Genomic DNA, 16,854 nt, shown 5'->3' on the forward strand with positions numbered 1-16,854 from the left:
CCATATTTCAGAGATTACAGAAAAGCATGTCTATTTATTTAATTAGGCAATACATTTTACATTTTATGAAGTACTTTGAAAACTTTAATGAAAGAGAGCCTTCATGTTCCGTCATAGACCTATGAATTAAAATGTTTACGCAAGAAGGCTTACCATTTGTCCTATGGTTTAGGTATCAGTTGCAGATTTACCATCAAGGGGCCTCGTGAAAAGGATAATATTTTTAGGAATCCAGTCTCAATTTACTGTTGGTAGTAGAATACACAAAGTTGCAATAATCAGGGATGAATTACCAACCGTGCACGAAGGGCACTTCCAGGGGCCCCCCTCTAGCCTTTTGGGGGCCCCTCTTGATTTTGTTATTCAACCAGATATTGTATGAACATGGCATAAGTCAAGACAAAATGTGTATAATTGCAGGAAATTAGTTTTAAAACTAGAAATATGTTCTCTACTCAGCAAAATGTGTAGAATTGCTGAAAATGGACTTTAACATTGAATTTGATCATAAACCATTGAATCATACTCCCCCCTCCTCCCAATAACAAGAAACACACCCCTTTATTATCATTTTATTTTGATTACCAAAAAAAATGAATGTTGAGGTGGTGTTGAACAATTGAAGCACCCTATCGATATGACTCTTGTCTGATAATCTGTGCAATATGACTGAAATGCAGGCCAAAAACATCAGGGTCATTCCTACAATGTGGTGCTTTTTCTGTTCCCAGGAACTATCACTTCTTATTTAGTGTAAAATGTTGATTGCAAAAAGCTTTAAATATAAAAAGGTCAAGTGTCTTACCGTAAAAACACAAAAATGTGGATCTTGAAAGGTAATTGTATGCATTTTGCACACTTTTTTTCAGTGGATGTAGGTGTTTTTTGCCATGAACTCGAGTGTTATCCATCAACATCCATGAGAAATAGAACCCATTAAAATATTTAAAAGCTTTCTTCATTATTTTATAGTCCTAGTTCATTTCTCTCTCTTCAAAAGTTTTTTTTCATGATTATTGTATTTATTATTTTATTTAAGATATTCTGTGTGTCCCTGATGTCACTTCCCACCCTGTTATTTTGTTGTACTGCTCCTTTAAAACAGCCCCTTCCTACAATGCCACCACATAGAGCTTGCCAGCTTGTAGTCCTTTAAAGCAGACATTCCTATGGGGGGAAATTAAAATGGGGAAAGAATAGGGTTTTGGGTTAAATGCCGATAATAAGGTCGGAGGTTAACACAGGCTTAGGAGATCTTATATACGTTTAGTTTATTATTACATAAATGTTTCAAACCTCAAAGTCTAGTTAGCTGACAAAGATTATCTCATAGAACAAACATAGGTCAGATCTCCTAAGCCTGTGTTTACCACAGACCTTATTTTCGGCCTTTATCCAAAACTCCTACAAAAAACGCCATTCATTTCCCCCCATAGGCTTTGTCCAACGAACCATGGAGTTAGTGCCTACAAAACGACACCAATATTTACTATTTCTCTCTATTCAGGAAGTGTCATACTTTCTTTGGTGGGAAAACAATGGTGCAAAGCTAAATAAATAAGCACTTATCTATTTTTCCATGTTGTTATTCTGTATGTCCCACTCAAATTCCTCAAAATGTTAAAACGTTTGATAGGGAAGTTAAAATCCGGTTCAAGTGTTCACCATTATGCTACCTCAATCTTGCTCTCTCACAGAGCTATGGCTAATTTAGGCTCCAAATTTCCAGTTATGTTGACACTGTTAGGATTATGTACCTAACCGGTTGGAAAATTGCACCTAAACATTTAAGTGCCCGAGCCTGACCAATATGTTTTTCATAAAGTCAAACATGTCATTTTTCTGATAGAATACAACAAACAAATCTAAAGATACTTTCCCCCCAAAAGGCACCGCAGACTAGGAATGGAATAGGAACTAAATAACTCAAATAACCAAACGCTATGCCCATGCCTTTAAAAAACGATTTAATAACAGTCACATATATAACACGTCCTTTTAAGTTGTTTTTTTTTACAAAATCCATCATTGTAACAAAAAACAAACATAGGCTACGACTCCATGGTTTATATTCCTGTTGTCACTTTGTAAAACACTTTTTCTTAACTTCATATTATTACTTGACGGGACGCACATCTTAAAATGTGGCTTACAGGAACAGGTCTAGTTCTGTCAGTCAGGAAACCACTTATTATAATGATGTGTTACGTAGGGGACTTGTGTGCCTATAGGAACACCTCTTGGTTTGTTGGTGTACCCTCAAATGCCCTTTACGGTTGAACGCCATGCCACACACTTGACATTTGAACGGCTTCTCTCCAGTATGGATGAGCATATGTCGTTTTCTATCTTTGCTGACATAAAAGCGTTTATCGCATACTGTGCACGGATACGGCCGCTCCCCTGTGTGTGTCCGCCGATGTATCTGCAGATGACACTTCTGCTTAAAACTTGTTCCACATTCTTGGCACTTGAATGGCCGTTCTCCAGTGTGTGTCCGGGTGTGCAATCTCAATTCGACTGTAGATTTGAAACCTTTCCCGCAGAGATCACAGAGGAATGGTCTCTCGCCAGTGTGGATTAACATATGCCTTCTTAACCATACCAACCGAAAAAACTTCTTCCCACAGTCTGGGCAGATGAAGGCGGCATCTCTGTGATTTAACATGTGTTGTTTCAATAGTTCTTTTCGCTTGAAACTTTTCCCACAATGGGAGCAGGTGTGGAGTTCTCCCTCAACATGAATCTTAGAGTGTTCTTCCAGGGTTTTTGCATCCCGGAAACTTTTTCCACACTCAGCACAGAGGTACGGTTTTTCCCCTGTGTGAATTCTCTCATGAACAGTCAGCTTGTCGAGTGATAAGAATGAGCGCTGGCACAAAGAGCACTGGTAAGGAGTGGACTCATTTCTCTGATGTAAGCGCAGCTCAGTTAACGAAACAAAAGTCGTCTGACAAGAAGGGCAGGGGAACGGCCCAGTAAATTGATGAGTACGACTGTAGTGGCTCTTCAGGTCCATGCACCGAGAAAAGATCTCTTCACAAAAGGAGCACTTGAAGACGTCAGGGCACTTGTTGGGGGTCGAGTTCAGTCCGGCAACATTTCCATTTGACCCCAACTCCTTCCTTTTTTTGACGGCATCACTTGTAGGACGACCTCTTTTTTTACTCTGGTCTTTCTCCAAATCACGGAGGTACCCAAAACCCTTCATACACACAGGACACTTATAAAGGCTTTTGCCTTTATGAAACACAATAAGACGGTTTTTCAACACACACTGAAATTCAAAGGTCTCATGGCATAGATGGCATGTTTTTGGATCAGTACTTGCATTACTGGACTCTCCCGAGATCCTGTCCTTTCCATGCTGATGTTCATTGACCTCCTGTTTCATCATCTCCTCACAATCATTCTGCCAATGTTTTTGTAAGTCGTCCGGATGGTCAAAGCCTTCACCACACTGGGTGCACTGGTGAGGGCTCTGCTCAGTGTGAGATCTCATGTGTGTTGTCAAATCCTTTGCTTCAACAAAACTCTTCCCACAAAAGGAGCATATTTTGGCTCGCTTGCTTCTTTTCGAAGACTGCCCCGTGGTATGGGAAGCAGGACGAGGATCACCACCTGGTGTTGAGAGGAGGATACAGAAGGTAGTCACTCTCCCCTAACTTGAGACTTGGAATGACATTTTCCCACACACGTAAAACGTCCATAAATTAATATATTGTTTTAAGTGTTTTACTCACCGGTCATCAGAAGGGTCTCATCAAGTTGCGTCAACATCACTACGGGCTGAAGGTCCAAATCTGACGTGTCTTCGGCCATCTGATCGCAACGGTGGGATATTCCTCCGATTTTCACCCTGCTGTCACTATGAGGGCTGTGAAAAGCCTCGCCCCCGTTCCTCGCGTCTGCTCTCACTCCGGTGAGTGTCTTGTGCGTCTCCTTTCCGGAAGCCATTTCCTTGTGTAGATTCTCTAACTTGACATCCACAGAAGGCCCTTCATCCTGATCGCAGAACATGACTTCTGGATCGGAAACCTTGAGCGATTCCTTCGACTCAGGCATCTGGGTATCAGTTGCATCAGGCGTGGCGGTGAGAAAGGTGTGCAGTTCAGAAAAGAACGGACAGGTCGCTCGGCCACTACTGCTTGGGTTCCTCAGTGCTCGTCTGTAGCTGTGCTTCATGTCCTTTATCTTTGTTTGACACTGCTTCCGAGTCCTTTTGACGCCAAGCTCCTTCATCTGCTCTGAAATGGCGCCGTACACATGTTTTTTTCTGTAACTCCGTTCCATCTCCTGAAGAATCGGTTTCTTTGACCATACAGAGATCAGCGCTTCCGTTTCCTTTGGGGTCCAGGTCTGTCCGACATTGTCGGCTGTCGTCGATGACGTTGAGGACATGTCTTCTCCATCGACAACCTCGACCTGTAAAACATTATAAGCCAACTGATGTTGCAGTCTCTCCACATAGTTCTCCTCTCCCCATTCTTCGTTCCTTCTATCCGTCATTTCCACTGTCTTCTTAACCGTGTCCAAACTCATCCCCAGCTCCTTCTCTGCACGATCTTGCTCTATCAAAGTGTCCCTTTCTTTTCTGGGTGTACATGTGGCTACAGACTGGCTATGTGAGCGTGCTTCATCAATGTCCATTTCCACCCTCTCCGAGAACTTGTGAGACAGTGAAGAGAGGATGAAATCATCAGCACAAGATGAATGAGCTGAAATAGTGGAAAAGAGAGAACAATAAAATGTCTTATTGTGATTGCTACATGTTTTTTTTATACCTTTAAATCCATTACATTGATTCTTGAAGAATATAACTTATAAATGCTTCATGAGCTTAGTTCAACTGTCGTACCCCTATCAGAACCGCAAATATAAGATTGTTTGTAAAAAACGCAATTGTAAAACACCGTATAGACTCAAAACATGGTTAAAACTATTTTGGTATTACGGATGGTCAGTCCTCTGTTTAGGAATATGAATGATTTAATCTTTCCGGCCCCATGCCTCAGCTCTTTACCAAATCGATATCTTGAAAAGAACATATTAAGCGTAAATGAATGCAGAGCCACGCTGCTTCCGCCCAGGTTTCCTTTCAAACACCCGGAACATCTCACGCTCTGCAAATGTTACACATCCAGTGTAGCAGGCCTGTTCGTCTCTGAGCAGGTGGTTACAAACATGATTTAAAAATGTTACAAAACATTTATTTTCTACTGTTATGAAAACAGAGCTGGGGAAAAAAAGCCTACCATTAGTGAACAAATGGTCATGGCATCTGTGGTGTTGGAGGAGAGTCTTCAAAGGCTGAGGTTGAGTCACAGGCTGTGCACACTCCTTCAGCATAGAGGGGGCAGGTCTGAGCCAGGATGCAGTCTGAGAACGGGAGGTGGTTTTAAAATGTGCAACAAATTCAATTGACCAAATAACAACAAGAATGTATGGTACACTCAGCAATATGACAACATCAATTCAAAAAAATCGGCCAAGGCTGACACCGCCGGCTTTTCCCAAATTGCTCATACCTGTTGAAATGTTGGTGTTGGGAGCAGTTTCTCCAGCCTGGAGAGGAACTCCCACATCAGAGTCTGCAGTGCCGTGTCATACATGGGGCCAAATTCCTCTGGAAAAGCTTCCTAGAAGACACATTAAAGTGCATCTGAGTGGTGTGCAACAGATGAAATGCATTGTTAATTGAGTGTGAGGCATCCTATTGACATCATTAGTAGCTATACGTTGTTGGATTCTAGCTTGAAATATACTTCTTCATGTTTCCATACTAGAACTTATTGATTGAACTTCTTGTTTCTAAGGAGGGAGGCAAAGGGCAATTAGTTAAGTCTGATAAGGCAGGCCAGCAGCAGGAGGAGCGAAGATTGTCAAGTCAACTGATGAAGTGAGAGGAAACCTCTCGGGGGGGGGGGGGGGGGCAGAGGGGCCCACCACAACAACCCTCCTACTACAGTCCTCTCACATACCTTCTCTTCCACGCACACAAAGGTTCTAGCGTCCGGCAGCGAGAGGACCCAATTAAGGTCCTGCCTAGCAACAGAGCTGTCGAGACGTGCAAAGAGTTGACCCCGCCTATTAGAAGGTTATAAATACATGTGCTTGTGTAATCATGCCTCGTCTTCGCAGCTGTATGACCCAGTGGGTGAATAAACTTGGTTTGAGATTTTTTTTCTAGTTGTTCGTTTGAGTTAACTCCGTTTGTTCAGAACCTAACAACGTCAACTCAATATTAGCTACAAGTTGCGATCCGGCAGTACTGAGTAGTGGGAGTGATGAGGATTTTAATGGAATACCATTTTTTGTATTTTATTAGGATCCTCATTAGCTGTTGAAACGTGACATAAAACAGAACATTAATAGACAAGAACAGCTCAAGGACAAAACTACATACATCTAAAAAACGGCACACATAGCCTACATATCAATACATACACACAAACTATCGAGGTCCACTAGGGGAGAGGCGTTGCGCCGCGAGGTGTTGCTTTAGCTGGGGTTTTTATTAAACCAGGTTTGCTGTTCATTTAAGCAATATGAGATGGAAGGGAGCTCCATGCAATAGCGGCTCTATATAACACGGTCCTTTTTCCTGAATTTGATTTGTTCTGGATTTGGGGAGTGTGAAAAGACACCTGGTAACATGTCTGGTGGGGGAACTGTGTGCGTGTCAGTGCTGTTGATTATGTTAACATGAATGTTCAACACAAGTGATTCAGTCAGTCTCTCCTCAACTCTTAGCCAAGAGAGACTGGCATGAATAGTATTTATATTAGCCCTCTGACGTACCTAAGACGTACTGCTCTGTTCTGGGACAGCTGCAGCTTAACGAGGTCTTTCTTTGCAGCAGTTGACCCTATGACTGGACAATAATCACGTTAAGACAAAACTAGAGCCTGCAGGACTTGCGTTTTGAAGTGTGGTGTCAAAAAAGCAGAGCATCTCTTTATTATGGACAGACCTCTCCCCATCTTTACAGCCGTTGAATCTGTATGTTTTGACCATGACAGTTTACTATCTAAGGTAACGCCAAGTAATTTAATCTCCTCAACTTGTTCAACAGCCACACCATTCAGAATGAGGACAAGATTGTGCATACACACACTGCGGTTCAGTTTACCTTCTAGATTTCAATGTCAGTTTAGCAGAAATATTGTTCTCACACCAACCTGGAAGAAGTGTTCCCTCTCAAGTGGGTCATCTAGAAGAGTTTGGACAAGTTCCAAGAAGTTTGACTCTGATGCCTCCACCTCTGTATCTATCTACAGAAAGTATACATAACACAGTAGGTCAATTAACCTGGCCGGCAGAGTTACAAGTCTTGATCACAGACTGGCACTCACCTCCTTTTCTCTATGAGTGATGATGCAGGTCCTCATCCTGCTCAGGTGTGGCTGGATGGTCTCCGGGTCGGCTGAATGATCAGAGCGACACAACTCCAGAACCAGCTGTCAACAAACAGGTAACACTGAAACATTTTGGACGCAAACCAATCTGGCAGTGAGTACGATGTAGGAATATTACAGTCGGTGGTATATCCTAAAGTATAGCCGAAGCCTGTATTAAGAGAAGCCACGTCACTCCGTCGTCATATTGGCTACGCCCACAAGGTGCTTCTTTTCATTGAGAAAACCACAGCTGTTTGGCTAGCATGGGCACCTAGCGTGCGAGCTAAATCAAAACGTCAATACAATACAGCATAGAAAGCTTCTGTTTAGTCTTGCAACGATTAATGTTGTTGTTATTTGATAAAATGACTTATCCGACTAGTCCTTCTCCTGCGCCTATCCATCCAGACCTTGACAACAGGCGGCATGATCAGAGTGTGCGGCTAATATGATTGGCCATGCGCAACCTGCCTCGTCTCCTGCAAAGCCCATTGTAAATCAGTTATACGGCATACCTTCACTTAGTCATAGAAATATGGTAGTTGTAAGGGCCCTTACTTTAGTACGCAGCATACTACCCTGCATACCACTGCTGGCTTGCTTCTGAAGCTAAGCAGGGTTGGTCCTGGTCAGTCCCTGGATGGGAGACCAGATGCTGCTGGAAGTGGTGTTGGAGGGCCAGTAGGAGGCACTCTTTCCTCTGGTCTAAAAAACTAAAAAATATCCCAATCCCCCAGGGCAGTGATTGGGGACACTGCCCTGTGTCGGGTGCAGTCTTTCGGATGCAACGTTAAATGGGTGTCCTGACTCTGAGGTCATTAAAGATCCCATGGCACTTATTGTAAGAGTAGGGGTGTTAACCCCGGTGTCCTGGCTAAATTACCAATCTGGCCCTTAAACCATCACGGTCACCTAATAATCCCCAGTTTACAATTGGCTCATTCATCCCCCTCCTCTCCACCTTAACTATTCCCCAGGTCGTTGCTGCAAATGAGAACGTGTTCTCAGTCAACTTACCTGGTAAAATAATAAATACTGTAGAAACAAACGTTGATTTCTGTAGGGGGATTTTGACAACACCAGGTCACCCAATTTTCTACCTCAACCACACCCCTCTTAATTTCTCACCTGTGCCCGCAGTCCCATGACGAGCTGGGCTTTCTCTCTGTAACTCATCAGATCAGGGGTTATTTCCAACACAGTGGTCACAAACTCCTCCACCAACCCGTAGTCCATTGTGTCTCTGCGCTGAACAACTTGCCATAGAGCTGCGGACACCAGCCGCAGTGGAGGAACCAGAAGACGCAGAGACGACAGAGGAAGAGGACGACCTGGTAGGAAAGAAACGCTTTGTTGACATTCCAGGTCACACTTTTTGAAATTGCAGCGTACAGATGAGCAGATCTCACACATCCCGGTGATGTTTTGTTGCTGGCTAGCTAAATGTGGGTGGCAGTAGCCTAGAGATTTACCTTCCACTGGACAGGTTATATATCCTAACTACTTCTCCACTTTCATAGTGAAACAGACTTGAGCCTACATGAATATAGGTAACTAAGATTTTTTTGTTTGTTTAAATAGAGCCTGCATTCCACTTACATGTAAGTACATGCCTTTATTTGATACTTCTCAATATAACAACTGACCACATACTGTACCTATACTGCAGTACATTTAACATAATGAAGCTTTGGTTTTCAGATGAAAGAACGTCTCCCAACCTTCGTTAAATTGAAAATATCTTGCTTGTAGTGCCATTCAACTTTCTAAATCCATGCTGTAGCCACCGTTCCAGCGGGATCAAGATTAACGGCATCAAAACAATTCTAATCTCAGCCTTTGGGTTTTGAAAAATGCAAAAACAACATTTATTCCTGAATAAAGGGTCAGATTGGATTACCAAATATGAATCCCTATTCTGAGAATCAGCATAACATTTTTCTGTGTTGAAATAACCCATTCTAACATTTAATTCAATTTCTAAAACTAGTTTTGAAAAACTGGGCCCTGCTGTTGTGTTCTTGAGCAAGGCACTTAGACACCCCCCCCCCCCCCCGACAACTGCTCTCAATCCAGAGGCGCTGCACCCTGTGCCAAGGCCCAGTGCAGTCGAAAACTATGTTTATATACTGAAAAAAAATATGAAACGCAACATGTAAAGTGTTGGTCTCATATTTCATGAGCTGAAAGTAAAGATTCCTCACAAAAAGCTTACTTGTCGCCAATATTGTGCACAAATTTGTTTACATCCCTGTTAGTGAGCATTTCTCCATTTCCAAGATAATCCATCCACCTGATAGGTTTGGCATATCAAGAAGCTGATTAAACATTATGATCATTACACAGGTGCACCTTGTGCTGGGCACAATAAGGCCACTAAAATGTGCAGTTGTGTCACACAACGCCACAGATGTCTCAAGTTGAGGGAACATGCAATTGCCATGCTGACTGCAGGAAGGTCCACCAGAGCTGTTGCCAGATAATTGAATGTTAATTTCTCTGCCATATGCCACCTCCAACTTAATTTTAGAGAATTTGACAGTACTTCCAACCGGCCTCACAACTGCAGACAATGTGTAACCACGGACTAGAAGTCGACCGATTATGATTTTTGCCGGTTATTGGAGGACCAAAAAAAGCTGATACCGATTAATCGGCCATTTTTTTTTTTTTTACATTTATTTATTTGCAATAATGACAATCACAACAATACTGAATGAACACTTATTTTAACTTAATATTATGCATCAATTTAGCCTCAAATAAATAATGAAACATGTTCAATTTGGTTTAAATAATGCAAAAAAAAAAAAAGTGCAATATGTGCCATGTAAAAAAGCTAACGTTTAAGTTCCTTGCTCAGAACATGAGAACATATGAAAGCTGGTGGTTCCTTTTAACATGAGTCTTCAATATTCCCAGGTAAGAAGTTTTAGGTTGAGATTATAGGAATATTTCTCTCTATACCATTTGTATTTCATATACCTTTGACTATTGGATGTTCTTATAGGCACTTTAGTATTGCCAGTGTAACAGTATATCTTCCGTCCCTCTCCTTGCCCCTACGTGGGCTCGAACCAGGAACACATCGACAACAGCCACCCTCGACCCATCGATCCACAAAAGCCGCGACCCTTGCAGAGCAAGGGGAACAACTACTCCAAGTCTCAGAGCGAGTGACGTTTGAAATGCTATTAGCACGCACCCCGCTAACTAGCTAGCCATTTCACATCGTTTACACCAGCCTAATCTCGGGAGTTGATAGGCTTGAAGTCATAAACAGCAGCTGCTGGCAAATGCATGAAAGTGCTGTTTGAATGACTGCTGCTCAGTCAGACTGCTCTATCAAATATCAAATCATAGACGTAATTACAACATAATAACACACAGAAATGCGAGCCTTAGGCCATTAACATGGTCAAATCCAGAAACTATCATTTCAAAAATAAAACGCTTATTCTTTCAGTGAAATACGGAACCATTCCGTATTTTATCTAACGGATGGCATCCCTAAGTCTAAATATTGCTCTTACATTGTACAACCTTCAATGTTATGTCATAATTATGTACAATTCTGGTAAATTAATTCAAATCAAATCAAATCAAATGTTATTTGTCACATACACATGGTTAGCAGATGTTAATGCGAGTGTAGCGAAATGCTTGTGCTTCTAGTTCCGACAATGCAGTAATAACAAGTAATCTAACTAACAATTCCAAAACTACTGTCTTGTACACAGTGTAAGGGGATAAAGAATATGTACATAAGGATATATGAATGAGTGATGGTACAGAGCAGCATAGGCAAGATACAGTAGATGGTATCGAGTACAGTATGTACAAATGAGATGAGTATGTAAACAAAGTGGCATAGTTTAAAGTGGCTAGTGATACATGTATTACATAAGGATACAGTCGATGATATAGAGTACAGTATATACGTATGCATATGAGATGAATAATGTAGGGTAAGTAACATTATATAAGGTAGCATTGTTTAAAGTGGCTAGTGATATATTTACATCATTTCCCATCAATTCCCATTATTAAAGTGGCTGGAGTTGAGTCAGTGTCAGTGTGTTGGCAGCAGCCACTCAGTGTTAGTGGTGGCTGTTTAACAGTCTGATGGCCTTGAGATAGAAGCTGTTTTTCAGTCTCTCGGTCCCAGCTTTGATGCACCTGTACTGACCTCGCCTTCTGGATGATAGCGGGGTGAACAGGCAGTGGCTCGGGTGGTTGATGTCCTTGATGATCTTTATGTCCTTCCTGTGACATCGGGTGGTGTAGGTGTCCTGGAGGGCAGGTAGTTTGCTCCCGGTGATGCGTTGTGCAGACCTCACTACCCTCTGGAGAGCCTTACGGTTGAGGGCGGTGCAGTTGCCATACCAGGCGGTGATACAGCCCGCCAGGATGCTCTCGATTGTGCATCTGTAGAAGTTTGTGAGTGCTTTTGGTGACAAGCCGAATTTCTTCAGCCTCCTGAGGTTGAAGAGGCGCTGCTGCGCCTTCTTCACGATGCTGTCTGTGTGAGTGGACCAATTCAGTTTGTCTGTGATGTGTATGCCGAGGAACTTAAAACTTGCTACCCTCTCCACTACTGTTCCATCGATGTGGATAGGGGGGTGTTCCCTCTGCTGTTTCCTGAAGTCCACAATCATCTCCTTAGTTTTGTTGACGTTGAGTGTGAGGTTATTTTCCTGACACCACACTCCGAGGGCCCTCACCTCCTCCCTGTAGGCCGTCTCGTCGTTGTTGGTAATCAAGCCTACCACTGTTGTGTCGTCCGCAAACTTGATGATTGAGTTACGGCCTTTGTTAGGAATTTGTTACATGATAGGAATTGTTAGGAATAAATGGACTTCACACAGTTCGCAATGAGCCAGGCGGCCCAAACTGCTGCATCTACCCTGACTCCTTGAACGCAAGAGAAGAGACAATTTTCCTAGTTATAAGAAATTCATGTTAGCAGGCAATACTAACTAAATATGCAGGTTTAAAAATATATACTTGTGTATTGATTTTAAAGAAAGGCATTGATGTTTATGGTTAGATACATTGGTGCAACGACAGTGCTTTTTCCACTAATGCGTTTGTTAAATCATCACCCGTTTGTCGAAGTAGGCTGTGATTCGATGAGAAATTAACAGGCACCGCATCGATTATATGCAATGCAGGACACGCTAGATAAACTAGTAATATCATCAACCATGTGTAGTTAACTAGTGATTATGTTAAGATTGATTGTTTTTTAAAAGATATGTTTAATGCTAGCTAGCAACTTACCTTTGCTTTTTGCTGCCCTCGCGTAACAGGTAGTCAGCCTGCCACGCATGCTTCTCGTGGAGTGCAATGTAACGCAGGTGGTTAGAGAGTTGGACTAGTAACCGGAAGGTTGCAAAAACGAGTCCCCGAGCTGACAAGGTAAAAATCTGTCGTTCTGCCCCTGAACAAGGCACCGTTCCTAGGCCGTTATTGAAAATAAGAATGTGTTCTTAATTGACTTGCCTAGTTAAATAAAGGTGTAATTAAAAAAAATAAAAAAATAGGCAAATCGGTGTCCAAAAATACCGATTACCAATTGTTATGAAAACTTGAAATTGGCCCTAATTAATCGGCCATCCCGATTAATCGGTCGACCTCTACCACGGACAGCTGATAAAACTGACAAGTATTGCTGTCTGTAATGAAGCACATTTGTGGGGAACAACACAGTAAATCTCATGAAATTGTTTCATGTTGTGTTTATTTTTTTGTTCAGTATATATCAGTATATCAAACATTAAGAACACCTCGCTAATATTGATGCACCATTCTTGATACACAAGGGAAACTGTTGAGTGTGAAAAACCCAGCAACATTGCAGTTCTTGACACAAATGATGGTCACCATGATATACTAATTTCTTGACAATGGCTCACCACTCTTCGTACTCGGCGACTTCAACCTCCCACCGTCTGGCTTCAATTAATTTATTTCAATGCTCTCTTTCCCATCCTTGCCTCTTTTGACCTCACCCTTTCCCAGTCCCTTCCCACTCACAAGGCAGGCAATACTTTTGCCTACTAATCTCACTGAAACCCACCCCCAGATACCCAGATGGTAATGCACTGTCACAATCTTCGCTCTCTCTCTCTCCCACTACTATCTCCTCTTCTATCCTATCATATCTACCTTCTGGTAAATCCTTCTCCCTCCTGTATCCTGATTCTGCCTCTTCCACCCTACTCCCCTCCCTTTCCGCATCCTATGACTCGCACTCAGTGGAGACTGGTGGGAGGAGCTATAGGGGGATGGGCTCGTTGTATTGGCTGGAGTGGAATAAATGGAACGGTATCAAACATATGGAAACCACGTGCTTGACTCTGTTCCTTTTATTCCATTCCAGCCAAAAGAAAGAGCCCATCCTCCTACAGCTCCTCCCACCAGCCTCCACTGCTCACACTGTCCCCTTTCCTCCCAGCCAGCTTGGCCCTCCCCTCTGTGGCTGAGTGACTCATTGCAAGCTTACAGAAAAGAGCGGTTGGCAGCTGAGTGAAAATGGAGGAAAACTAAACTTACAGAGGACCGGTCATTCTTTCCCACCCTCCTCTCTAGCTTCTCTTACTCTGTATCCATTGCTAAAGCCACTTTCTATTTTCAAAATGTCAAGCTTCTGCCTCTAACCCTAGGATACTCTTTTCCACCTTCTCCTGTTTCCTTAATCATCACCCCCCCCCCCCTCCCCCTTCTGCGGACGACATGGTCAATCCCTTTGAAAAGGTTGACACGACATCCGCTCCTCACGAAACCAACACTCGGCTCCTCTGACTTAAAAAACTACAGACAGGTATCCCTTCTTTCTTTTCCTTCCAAAACACTTGAGCATACTTTCCCTGACCAACTCTCTCGCCATCTCTCTCTCAGAACGATCTTCTCGACCCGAAGCGGTCAAACTTCAAGACGAGTTACTCAACCGGAGACAGCTCTTCTCTGTGTAACAGAGGCTCTCAGCGCTGCCAAAGCTGACTCGCTCTCCTCTGTTCTCATCCTCCTAGATGTATCCTCTGCCTTTGACACTGTGGCCCACCAGGGCTGGGCGTCTCAGGCTCTTTGATTGCATCCTACATGGCAGGCCGCTCCTATCAGGTGACATGGGCTTGGTTCTAGGCCCTCTCCTCTTCTCTCTATACACCAAGTCGCTTGGCTCAGTCATATTGTCACACGGTCTCTCCTTTCATTGCTATGCGGATGACACTAGGTTTTTTCTCTCCCCTCCTTCTAACATCCAGGTGGCAACACGTAGAGTGCCTGGAAGATATCTCAGCTTGGAAGTCGGACACCCACCTCAATCTCAACTAGATGGAGCTGCTCTTCCTCCTGGGGAAGGCCTGCCCTCTTAAAGCCCTCTTCAAGACCTCTCGGTTGACAACTCCACAGTGTCCCCCACCCAGAGTGCAAAGAACCTGGACAACACCCTGTTGTTCACTGCAAACATCAAAGCAGTAATTCGCTCCTGCAGGTTCATGCTCTACAACATGGGTTGAGTATGACTCTACCTAACACAAGAAGCAGCGCAGGTCCTAATCCAGGCACTTTGATATTTCGATTTAAAAAAACGGCTGAATTGGACCTATAACGTGTGTGTCTGGGGTGTTGGGAAAGGCTGAGGACGAATTTCCATTCTAACCAAGTGACAAGGGTGGGTATAATTTGTGGAACGTTCCAAAAACTAAGTAAGTACAAAGTTGTATAGCGGCAGAATAAGATTCCGGGTAGTGCGTGGGCTATTGAATTACGTTTTTCACTCGCCACGTTTATTCCTAAACCTTTCTGTCCTCACTCTGGACAAACGTTAAGAATAAACTACGTGGTGAGTTGATGCCTGTTCGGCAACTAGTTATCTAGGTGAATTGATCAAGCTACTTTGTATGCGTTGTTTGTTGGCAACCTTGTACTTTAGACGTTTTTGGAACGTTCTACAAATTATACCCACCCATATCCTGGCCTAAATTGTGACATCGCTCACACACTAATTCAGACACTTACCCGGGGAAAACAAAACTCTTAAATCTTGATGAAATATAAAATAATGTTACTCCATTTTTTTTGTAATTTAAATCCATACATAGTTCAAGAAAGCAATTAGCGATGATGGTGTGTCACTGAAAACTACACATTTAACCTTTGCTTACCATCTTCCTCGTCGCCAGTTTCCTTGGACTCAGTCAGATCAGGCATGGCGGCGAGAAATTCGTCCAGTTCGGAAAATAATGGAAAGGTTGTTCGGTCACTACTGCTTGGGTCTCTGCGTGTTTGTCTGTATCTCCACTTCAAGGCCTTCATCTTATTTTGACACTGCTTCCACGTCCGTTTGACACCAAGGTCATTTAGCCGCTCCGAAATTTCCCTGTAAACATGTTTGTTTCTACACGTTTGCTCCATTTTCAGAATATTATGTTCGTCTGACCATACAGAGATCAGCGCCTTTGTCTCCACCGGCGACCATGGCCATTCGACATCGTCTGCCAATGACATTGTCGACAATGTTGATCTAGTTTTGTTGATGGTAGCCTACATAATCTAGTAAATTAGCACATGGTTAATATCAGTGGTAGTAGCTACATTCAATACCTTTGGTCGCCTAAACAAAGTGGTGGGCTACTTCCAAACATGACGTCATCTACAAGAAGCAATGGTCGAGTTCCAGGTGGTCCTCTTTGAAGTCGTCCTGCGTATCTGAATATTGCCATATCGAAAGATGTTAGGAAATAGAACGAAAGGAATACAAACGGACTTGCCGAAGGACAGCATCCGTTGGTCGTTTCTCTGCAAAACAGCCAAGTAGATAGTATCAATCCAATCATAGCAAATGTATTCTGTAGAACAGGTGATGTCTGACATAATTCCACATTACCGGGAAGCATTTCTGCTCCACATTTTATGTATATTATGTACTTTGAAAACTTCTCTGAAGGAGTGCCTTCTGAAAACCTTGACACGGAGGTGTGTCACCGGGGCCGAGCTCCCTAACATCCAGGACCTATATGTCAGAGGGAGGCCCGAAGAATCCACCCAAGCCATACACTGTTCACTCTGCTACCTTCCGGCACATAGCCGCAGGAAGTAGGGGTGCTGCAGTAGTGCACTGGGCCTTTACTAGTCCTGTATAATCGGACCGAGATAGCCATCTGTAGTGCAGGCGGGGAAAAAGTTGCAGCACCCCCAAACTACTTCCTGTGGCTATGGTCCCAGAGCGTCGGCTCTTGGACCAACAGGCTCCAAGACAACTTCTAACCCCAAGCCATAAGACTGCTAAATAGCCATACTGCTATATAGTCAATGAATGGTACACAAACTATTTGCACTGACTATCTTGTACTGATCCTATTCACACTTACTAGACTTTACTTGATATTCACACACACACTACATTGACACTCCCTCACATTACACTCATCATTTGCTGTTTTTATTT

General features: G+C 43.0%; 1 protein-coding gene across 1 annotated transcript; it reads right to left on the minus strand.

The window, feature by feature from the left end:
* Nucleotides 1-17: 17 nt before the first annotated feature.
* LOC139373455 (uncharacterized) lies at nucleotides 18-16,070 on the minus strand. Its single transcript, XM_071113980.1, has 8 exons — nucleotides 15,572-16,070; nucleotides 8,529-8,731; nucleotides 7,356-7,460; nucleotides 7,182-7,274; nucleotides 5,529-5,639; nucleotides 5,256-5,379; nucleotides 3,744-4,718; nucleotides 18-3,621 (listed from the first exon to the last, which is right to left on the minus strand). Exons 1-8 carry the CDS (start codon nucleotides 15,912-15,914, stop codon nucleotides 2,192-2,194), a joined length of 3,384 nt encoding a protein of 1,127 aa, XP_070970081.1. The 5' UTR covers nucleotides 15,915-16,070; the 3' UTR covers nucleotides 18-2,191.
* Nucleotides 16,071-16,854: the final 784 nt, after the last annotated feature.

This window comes from Oncorhynchus clarkii, chromosome 18 (genome assembly GCF_045791955.1).
Source record: "Oncorhynchus clarkii lewisi isolate Uvic-CL-2024 chromosome 18, UVic_Ocla_1.0, whole genome shotgun sequence".
In the NCBI taxonomy this organism is placed as follows: domain Eukaryota; kingdom Metazoa; phylum Chordata; class Actinopteri; order Salmoniformes; family Salmonidae; genus Oncorhynchus; species Oncorhynchus clarkii.

Coding starts and splice junctions, on each gene's coding strand:
- LOC139373455 (XM_071113980.1), bottom strand. CDS start 15,914: ATGTCATTGGCAGACGATGTCGAATGGCCATGGTCGCCGGTGGAGACA. Junction 8,732..15,571: donor AACTGGCGACGAGGAAGATG/GTAAGCAAAGGT, acceptor CTTTCCTACCAG/GTCGTCCTCTTCCTCTGTCG. Junction 4,719..5,255: donor TGACCATTTGTTCACTAATG/GTAGGCTTTTTT, acceptor CCACTATTTCAG/CTCATTCATCTTGTGCTGAT.